This window comes from Lipotes vexillifer, unplaced genomic scaffold (genome assembly GCF_000442215.2).
Source record: "Lipotes vexillifer unplaced genomic scaffold, Lipotes_vexillifer_v1.1 scaffold1219, whole genome shotgun sequence".
Taxonomy (NCBI): domain Eukaryota; kingdom Metazoa; phylum Chordata; class Mammalia; order Artiodactyla; family Lipotidae; genus Lipotes; species Lipotes vexillifer.
In genome coordinates, this window is record NW_006781590.1 from 1,334,013 (window position 1) to 1,344,178 (window position 10,166).

The 10,166-nt window shown below is 36.2% G+C and overlaps 1 protein-coding gene across 1 annotated transcript in view; it reads right to left on the reverse strand.

The window, feature by feature from the left end:
* CAMK2D (calcium/calmodulin dependent protein kinase II delta) overlaps positions 1–10,166 on the reverse strand; it is a 284,942-nt gene that overhangs the window by 155,733 nt on the left and 119,043 nt on the right. The window contains 1 exon segment of the mRNA XM_007454801.1: positions 1–22. This exon segment is cut by the window's left edge and continues 10 nt beyond it. Coding sequence (XP_007454863.1) covers positions 1–22 — 22 coding nt within the window.

Below are 10,166 nucleotides of genomic sequence, written 5' to 3' on the forward strand. Positions count from 1 at the left end.
GATATGCTGTCGTGAAGTCGCACTAAAACGAAAGAAAAAAGGAAAAAGAGAAGAAAGTTTGTGTTATATGTACGCCAACAATCAACATTAAGCCAAGACTCAGCTTCTGATGAGTCAGCATCCTCTATAGCAAGGCTTCGGTTCAGACAGACCCAAGGTTTAAGTTCTGGTTCTGATAATTATTAACTGTATGATCTTAAGCAAATTAATTAACTTGTAATGATAACAGTACTTATATTTTATAGAACGGTTGAGAATATTAAATAAAACAATACAAGTTAAATAATTCGCGTATTGCCACGTGAAAACTAAAAAAAAGTCAATAATTGCTTTATCTCCATATGTCCAAAGTTACCAGGCTCCAGCCATTCTTCCACTGAGAGACTCTTCCTTGTCATTCCCTTTGCTAATATCCTAGTCCAGGTCTTAAGAGTCTAGTAAATGGACTCCATGCCTCTTCCTCTCCCTTTTTTCTGGGAAACTTCTATATAGCACTCTCCAGCCAGCCAAAACAGTTTTTATTATGCTATCTCGAAGAGAAAGTCACCAAAATCTATTTACCAAATCATCAGCCAAAAATGTACAGCTAGAACTTTTTTTCTTTTTGCGGTACGCGGGCCCTCACTGTTGTGGCCTCTCCCGTTGCGCAGCACAGGCTCCGGACGCACAGGGTCAGCGGCCATGGCTCACGGGCCCAGCCGCTCTGCGGCATGTGGGATCTTCCCAGACCGGGGCACGAACCTGTGTCCCCTGCATCGGCAGGTAGTCTCTCAACCACTGCGCCACCAGGGAAGCCCACAGCTAGAACTTTTAATAAAATAATCTACTTTAACAGATTTAGTATTAAATATATTAACACTACTTTAGATTTTCCAGTGAGCTAAACGTTCAGTGATAACTAGCCAAAACCAAAGTTTCTCTCTTCTGAATTTAAAGTACTCACTGTTTACTGCAAAATAACCACACATGTAAAACTCACTTACTTTTTTTTCTGCTATTTATTTTTGCCTAAGCCCCCTGAGTCCCTTAGATGGTAAATTTCCTAAGTATCCAATCACTTACGGGGCCTTGGCCTTCACTGGGAGCAATGGAGGCCAAGAAAAACAACAAACTCATAGGACACAAATGCTTTTGGAAAGTTGCCAAAAAAGGATCATGATTTCTACTATGACCTGTCCTTAGTACTCTCCCCATGCAGTGATGACCGTCAATATGGAAAATGTGGATTCAAAAGAACACTTAGATGGTCACACAAGCTACTATAATCCACAAAGGGAGTTTGTAGTACCCATGACATTCCCAAGGTCACAGACATAATAGAATGTCCATTCTTTACAATCCAATTCCATCCCCTTCAGATGTCATCCTTGGCTCACTATTAAAATCTTTTCTGAATTCCTCTCCAGAAATTTCTCCAAAGTAGAAAAAGAGAGGCTTTTGCTTCACCTATAATTATGGATTATCATTTGTAAAATATAAGTTTTCTGTTACCATGAACATGAGAAGAGGGCCCATAATGCAGGCATCTGGGAGTGTGGTCACTGCAGCTCAGTCTGAGCTCCTCTATTTGTCTCTAGAGCACGCGGAATGTAAACGCTGCAGCATCCCTTTCCTTATCTTATTTGTTTCTCATAGGGTCACCTTTGAATTATGGATGCAGCCTATTTTACTCTTATTAACAAACTCTAATACCTGTCCTTTCTTCAGGACACAGAGTTTCTTTCTCATCAACACTATCAAACAGGAACCATATTTCATAAGTCTTTGCATCCCTCATAGAGACTTGGCAAATAGCAGACAGTCTTTCATAAAATTGGTTTTGAGCATTTACTATACCAGGTGCTAGGCATTCTTCCCACTTTTTAGACAAACATTTTCATCAAAGCTCAGTATACTTATATATGTCTGAAACAAAATGATTGCTATGCAAACAATTCTCCTGTAACTTTAATAGTGTGAAGGGTATTCTTCAATTTGCCAGTATCAGAGATCACATGCTTCATCCATAAATTCAGAGTGACACTAAAGATGAGAGGGAAACTGCTGTGTGCTTACATTGCAGTCATGTGTTTAATTTGCCTGCTACCTTTGCTTAAACTTATGCCACCAAAGAAAATCAAAAGTTTAGCTAAATGATGAGTCTTCTGCTCATTCAGCACAGTAAGGAAAGCCAGATCATGGGTGATAACTCACTGGCTTTCTTATATGACACAGACTCACAAATATCTCATTGAGCAGCTGTAACACAACCTGTGTTTAAATGAGTTCAGATAATGGTATGGCTACTTGAAGAACTCAGAGAGTTACTCTGTGAAAATAAGGTGGATTTCCATGCTATCAAAGTTAAAATGAAAAGCAAAAATCACAACGTGAGCTGGAGGAAGTGACCACTTTTTTCTCACATTGTCTCAAGGTAAAATCTTCAATTGGAGATGAGATCTCAGGTTTTCAGATCAGAATTATAGAGCTAAACAGAGGTGGATATTTCAGGCACAAGTGGAGAAGCTACTAATTTCTGGTTATATCTGGAATAAAATTTTCTTAGTCTGACTACCACTACCTTATTAATACTTGGAATTAATCATCACTTGGAAGTAAGTTATTTTTTGAACAAGTCAAGAGTTGCTCAAGCCTGATAATCAAACACATACATTGTTTGGGGTCAAAACCAGTTTCACAAAAGCATTTTGTCAGCAAGTACATGATAATGGTTAAAGAAAAACCATCTGACCAAGTTCAATCCTTTTGCATCACACCATTCTAAAATAATCTCCACTATTTCTAACCAGCCATTTGACCAGGTAAGATTAATTCTGAATAAATTTTGTTATGATACAGTGGAAAAACACTAGCATCATCTTTACTTGGGATAAATACGTACACATTTTCATAAACCTAAACAGTATAACAGTTATCTAGGATAAACATTTAAATTCTAAGACATTAAGTATGAGATTTATAATGGGGAAAAAGGTGCTTCTGAGGCTAAAATATTTCCAAAGTTTAGCTGACCCAAGGCCTAATCCTTTTCCTCTCTCTTGAATGACAGAGTTAGTATAAATCCCTAAAACTAAACATAGTAGGGCAATGCTGCCAGTGTTATCATAATACTAACAGAGTAATTCATACAGAACAGATTGTACTGCATCCTCTAATCACTGGTTCTCAGCTCTAAGCAATACTCCTGGTTAGAAGTGAGGTAGATTTTGCATTTTTAGTTGGCTATGTTGCAAGGATTGAGGTAGTTGGGTTTGATTCACATACTGGGATGCGAATATGGCAGCTTTTAAGTCAGATACTTTTTATATTCTCATCAGCAGTTAATTATGTTTCACAGCTACAGCAAGTATTAGCCAAGTTAGGCCATGCAATGTGTCAAGCCTTCGCAAAAGAGGGATGCCAAAGTTGAGTTCATTTGTTAACTTAAATATATATATATATATATATATGTATATATATATATATATTTACTAGTTTCAGACATTATAACAATCAAATGGCAACACTCTAGAGAGAAATTTCACCTCAACCATTACTCCTGGCTCTTTTGTGACAAAGCTGGTCATTTCTGGAGAGAAAACTTTTCAGATAGAAAACAAAGAAGCACTGAAAACCAAACTCAAAAAAATATCAACATTTCTAGAAAACTGAAGGTAAACCTGTATAGATGCTCTGTTTTCCTTAATCTCTATTTCTTATAACATGAGTAATACATTTAATAAAGCAACACCATTTTAAAAATCTCCCCAGTATAAAAATACTAATTTAGGGGCTTCCCTGATGGCGCAGTGGTTGGGAGTCCACCTGCTGATGCAGGGGACATGGGTTCATGCCCCGGTCCGGGAGGGATCCCACATGCCACGGAGCGGCTGGGCCCGTGAGCCATGGCATGCATATATAGTTTATTTTATTTTAAATTAAGTAGAAAGATAAGCAGATAAAGATATATAGATATTTCTTTTGTTGTTATTGTTGTCAAAGTCAGTAGTATTACAGCATTTATATTTTGATTTTCTTTACTTGTCTTAACAAGAAACTTTTAAAATTTGGGCATAAAAAGTTTGGAAATTTGACTTAGCTGTCTGAGGCAAACTGATCAGACACAGAAGCTACAGTTTGTTCTAATTTTAGATATTTGAACACATGAATTTCTAAAGTTGCATAAGAGATACATATTTTGACAATATACTGAGCAATATGACCCATTAATAAATACCGAATAAGCCACTATCCACTACTCAAAAATGAAAATAACTTTAGTACCAGAAATCAAAAAATTGTTTCAATAAAATTTCAAATATTTTTTCTGAAGTGACAAGAAAATCTTTGTAAACTTAATATTAATTAACATTAAATTATATTTAAAACCAATTCATTTCTAATATGAAAAAGTTATTAAAGTTAAGAACTTTCTGAAAAAAGCAAACATAATTATTACATGAAAATTCAGTGGGGAATGCCACCCATTTAAAAACTATTTTAAAAATACACAAAAAAAGCCACTGGAACACAAGATCAATCATGAAAGTCAAAGCCTATCAACTCCGCTGACCATGATCTCCATCCTTATTTGCAAATTATCACCTCATTTCCTGAAGCTAATCCTAAATCCAGTTTACATTAGCTTCAATATCTACAGTATCAGGTTAGTAACAGGGCTGACTAGAAGAAATCACAATGTCTTCTAACAGTCCAGATCTATTTACAAGCTCATATTATTCAAAGGAGCTTCTGGCTGGTCAAAATATCTATTACTTGGGAGAATTACAATCTGGGAAGATGGTAAAAGTGAGGAGAAATTACTAATAACTGCAAACTATATGGCCACCATATAGTTTGACACTGATCACATGACACCAAAAGAACATGAGAGAACAATCAATTCTTTTGCATGAAAGTCATAAATGACTAAATATAGAATTTCAGAGATGTTTAATGAAATAGACAAGTAAATGGATAGTTCTTTTAATAGCCTTTCCTGCTCATTTTTAATAAAATTATATATGTGACAGGAAATTACAGACTTATTACTAAACCAAGTAATATCTAGAAATAGTCTTTGTTTTCTTTGAAAAATTATTTAAGATTATCTTTTTGCACATTTTCACTTCTTGGAAAAGTTAGTAATCATTTCAAGTTTCCTTTATTTAAAAAGTTTTTCCTCTTTCAATTCTGCATCAATATCATTTATTTTATATATCTGAATAAGTGATTCCAACTTTCTTCACTTTTCTCTCTTCTTGCCATATCTTTCTGCTATTCCATCTTCTAATACTTATATAAAGCTAATCAGAGATTACTCATGGATATCCTTAAACAATAGGAATATCAAGAAAGGAAGAGAAGCAATTGTCATCAGATGACTTGCATATTAAAGAAATCTCTAGATGGTGCACTTTCACACTGTACTTTAATTATAAGGACCTAACAGAGCTTTGAGCTAATACCGTCCTTCTGTTGAGTTTATACAAAATGCACTCACCTATATACTATGTATTAAATGTGTAAGAGTGTCTGGTGAAGTAGACAAAAAATGGCCATTTGTAATTCCTCTGCCCTTACCTGAACAGCACCACTATAATATCCACTGTAGAATCCAGTACCATTTTACCACTCTGCCTCCTATAATCTGGGTCAAAAAGAAAAGCCCTATTGCTGATAATTGCCCACCAGGCTGCTCCGGTGGCTCCATATTTAACCAGCAAGAAACCAATACATTAAATGATTAAAGTAGTACAGTATTTAACTATATTTTAAGATTAATCAAAAGCTATGTTATTTATGATAAACTAGAACTGTCACACAGAAGGAGTCTGTATCATGCCCAAGAATGGACCAGATAAGGATCTTTTTTTTTTTTTAAGTGTAGATCAAGGCAGCATTTAAAATAAGAATAAAATATACTGAAGTGCATTTCACATTTCAGGTAACCACTAAAGCTTTGGGAAACTTCTGTTTGAGTTTTATACATATATATTGCACACTTTTTAAAAAAAAAAACTACAGATCACAGAAAAATGCTTGATAAGCACTGGGTCACATGATTCTATAAGAGGATCCTATAAGATCCTTTCCAACTCTAAGTTTCTACATTTCTATATTTCTGGATGATTACAGCTAATAAAAAGTATGGGAAATAAACAATACATTCATTACCAATACAAGGTTGAATATAATCCCCTACATTTAAGACTTTTCCTTCTTCACCATTCCAACACATTTAAATTTAAAACGTACTTCATTTTATTTTGGATCTGTTTTTAAGAAACTAGAGAGAAAACTTAAAATGTTCATCTCGACAAATTAAAAATAAGTCCTTTTCAAAAATGTACTGGGCAGATGTGTTGCTTTTCCGACAACAGCCCTGGAGAACAGAATAAATAGAAAACTTATTAGATCATCCTCTCTTTGCAACTTACTACCATATTATCTTAACACTTGCAACTGAATTTTCCCTAGAGATACACCAGCCCAAATGCTCTCATCTTTCAAACCCCTTTCTGAAAATTCATTTCTTGCATAAAGTATTTTTCCAAACTTGATTCACTCCATAAGCAGGAAATAAGTGAGTTTAAAATTTTACTAAAATGTTTTAAAAATGCAATGTAAAACTGTATTCATATTACGTTATCTCAGTATTTTTCAATAACTATTTTTATACTGAAAGTACTTAAAGATATCACTCTATTTCCTCTGGATAATATACACAAACACGAAGCACATGAAAAAGAACATACTCTAATCTTAGGCTCAAAATCGAGGAAAAACATAACAAGTTATTTATGAACTTATTCATGAGTTGGATATCACTGGAATAATAAAGGATATTAATATATATAGCTACAGGCACTGGTATACTAGTCAGTGCCAATAAGCACCAGGTACCTGGTAATATGATTGTGGTTAAGCCCTCAATGGAACAGCTAGTTCACCTAGGTCAGTGATTCTTCTTTTAAAGTAAAGAATAATTGCCCGTTTATCATGAAATCAAGGAAGTTATAATGAGTGCCAGACATCTCAAACATCTGGTGCATTTGCTTGCCTCATAGACGTCTCAAAGCAAACAAGCCCAAAGAACTCACAGCCTTCTCCCTAAATCCTGCTCTATCCAGTGTCTTTCATATCTTTCCAGTTGGTCAGGATAAAAAACCTCAGTGTAATTTTGACTCTTTTCTCTGGTGCTGAAAATCCAATCTGATAGCAAGTCCTTCAAAATACGTAAGGAAAAAATTTTTTCTAGGTTTCTACCCTGCCCCTCATTCTCCTTTTACCACAGCAGCCAGAATAATCCTGTTAAGACTAAAATCTGATTATTGCCCTTTTGCTCAGAACCCTCCAATGGCTCTCCAACTGCCTCTGAGTAAAAGCCAAAATCCTATTCATGGCCTACGAGGTCCCACAAAGTCCATCTCCGTCCCCACCATTTATCTGCCTGGCGTCTCCTACCACCACTCTTCCCCTGGCTCACTGCACTCCATCCACACTGGCCTCTTTGCTGCTTTTGGAGAAAGAACTGGGGGCAAACTCCTGCCTCTGTCTTTGCACTTGCTGTCTCCTCTGCCTGGAACTCTTTTTCCCCAGCTATGGTTCACTGCCTCATCTCTTTCAAGTCCCTGCTCAGCTTTTCACCTGTTTTTGTAAATAAAAGTTTTACTGGAACACAGCCATGTCAGTTTGTTGATATATTAACGATGGCACTTTCAAGCTAGCACTGCAGTGTTTAGTAGCTGCAACAAAGACCCTACTGCCATGAAAATGAAAATATTTACTATTTGGCCCTTTACAGAAAAAGTCTGTTGACCCCTGGAGTAGGAGAAAAAATTGTTGAAAGAAAGAAGACAGCCTGTGAGAGGCCAGGATGTGACACACACAATCTACATGACTAATTAAAGCCATAGACAGCGATGGTTAGAAGTGGGGAAGGAGAGAACATAGTAAGTCAGCTCTTATATAATACAATAAATGAGTAGGGGTACCAAGACAATGGTGGGAAACTGTGGCCCTGAGTAGTATAGGATGCTGTAATCTGAGAAAATGTGTTCAAAGATGGGGTAGTGGAAGGATGGAGGTAGGGGACACTGAGGGAGGAGGTATTAACAGTGGTTATGTAAAAGTAGTGAAAAACAAGAAAACACCTGTGCACCACCAGGCTCAGGGTTATGTGGAGGACAGAGAAAACAGCCAGCATTGTCCAGTGCTATAGCACACTCAAGAGAAAGCCAGACTGCAGTTAGCACAAGAAGAAATGAACATTCAGAGATCACTGGGAGAACAGAGGGCACTCTGCAGAGATTATGACATAAGATTTGTTATTTTATAAATAACGGGAAAGGGAAAACTAATAAAAGGTGCTAAAAGTTGGCAATTTTCTCACAGTTTAGATATTAACCCAGTAGTTAATCAAATTGTTGAAGATTTTCTCTTTGATAGATTTTCACATTTAGTTTTCTTTTTTAGAAGAGACATTTTTAAATACATTAATTTTTAAAGACCAAATTTAAGGAGTATGAGTTTCTGTCATTTTGTTACTATCATACTCCTAGAGGGTTCTAAATCCTATTTAAAATATTTATGCATCTGTCCTGTATTTATAGCACCTAAATTCCTTACAGGACAATAGTTAATCGGATTTGATTCTTTCATATCGTAACAATTTTAATATCTTCTTGCTCAGTTTTAATTAAGTTTTCTTCCTGGTTCTTGTTTTCCCGATAGGAATGCTGGAAAAAATGAATGAAGAAGATACATCTTTAAATTTGCTCTCAATGAAAACTACATGGCATTAATTCATTTTATTTTATTTTTTTTGATGGAAACTGATTCTGCCATCTCTACTCCTAAGCAAAATATTATGTCAAACTGACCTTTCATCCTGAACAAAAAATATTAATATATTCTTTAAATACATTTCAGATTTATTGGTAAATATTTTTACCTCTATAATCTTGACCAAAGTCTTCAGTCAGAGACTCTAAGCCAATGGGATAAATGTTTAAGGAGCTTTATGAATGTTCTACCTAAGATTTTCAGGAAACAAAGTTCTTGGTAGAGGGGAGTAGTTCATTTCTTCGGTTATTCAGCTGATTTTCCTGAGTGCTACATGCTGGGGATATAACTGTCAACAGGCAGTGGTGATCCGGCCCTCATACAGTTTTCAGTCTTTGGGACAAAATCATCTTGCTAATTTTGTGACTCTTAATTCTAGATGATCAGAGTCCCAGCTAAAGCATATCCCAATAGTTACATTTTATGGTCATCTCACTACCCACAGCTATGGGAGCATATGAACATATTACTATGTGGCAAACACATCTAAACAGGCCATTGGTTCTAACTAAATGCACTATAAAATGTCTTCATCTATATGGGGCTACTAAATCAGCAGTCATTACCCACTGACCAACTGATTTCATCAAACATATTTCCCTAATTTTTCTTTTTTCCTGAATTGGCTTGCTATTGAGAAAATTTAACAAGTCATTTAACCTAAAAGATACATTTCCTAGTAAACATTAATTTAACATCCCCTGTGACTTACCAAATCCATAGCCACAAGGCAGCCATCATTTCAAATTGCAAATCTGATTATATCACCCTTGCCCAGCTTAAAATACCTCAGTGGCTTCCTATTGCTTTGATATTAAGGAGCAAACTCCTTGACATGACCCATTTATCATATAATTTATCACCCAAACTGGGACACTGTGAGAGTGAAATAGGGTGATTAATGGTCACACCAGTAAACCAGGACGGCCCTGGAAAACAGGTTAGCCTGGCCACCCACCCAGAAGGCTCTCTCCCTCTTCAACTTCCCTCCCTCTCTGCCTCTAGCAACAGAGGTCCTCTTTGAGACTTGGTACTAGTTCCCTCCCATAACAAGCAACATCTTCATTGTTAATACTGTTGCTTGGCATCCTCTTTCCTCCTCTCCAGGTTAACCCTCATCTATCCTTCAGAATGTATTGGGTTGGCCAAAAAGTTCGTTCGTGTTTTTCCATACAAACAAACTTTTTGACCAACCCAGTATTTTCAACATCACCTCATCAGGGAAGCCCCCTCTGGCTCCCAAATAAGCTCTCATAGCACTGCCCATCTCTCCTTCATAGAACTGGTCACACTTGCAATGATGCCTTTGATTGTGTGATCATTTGACTAACATCGTCTTT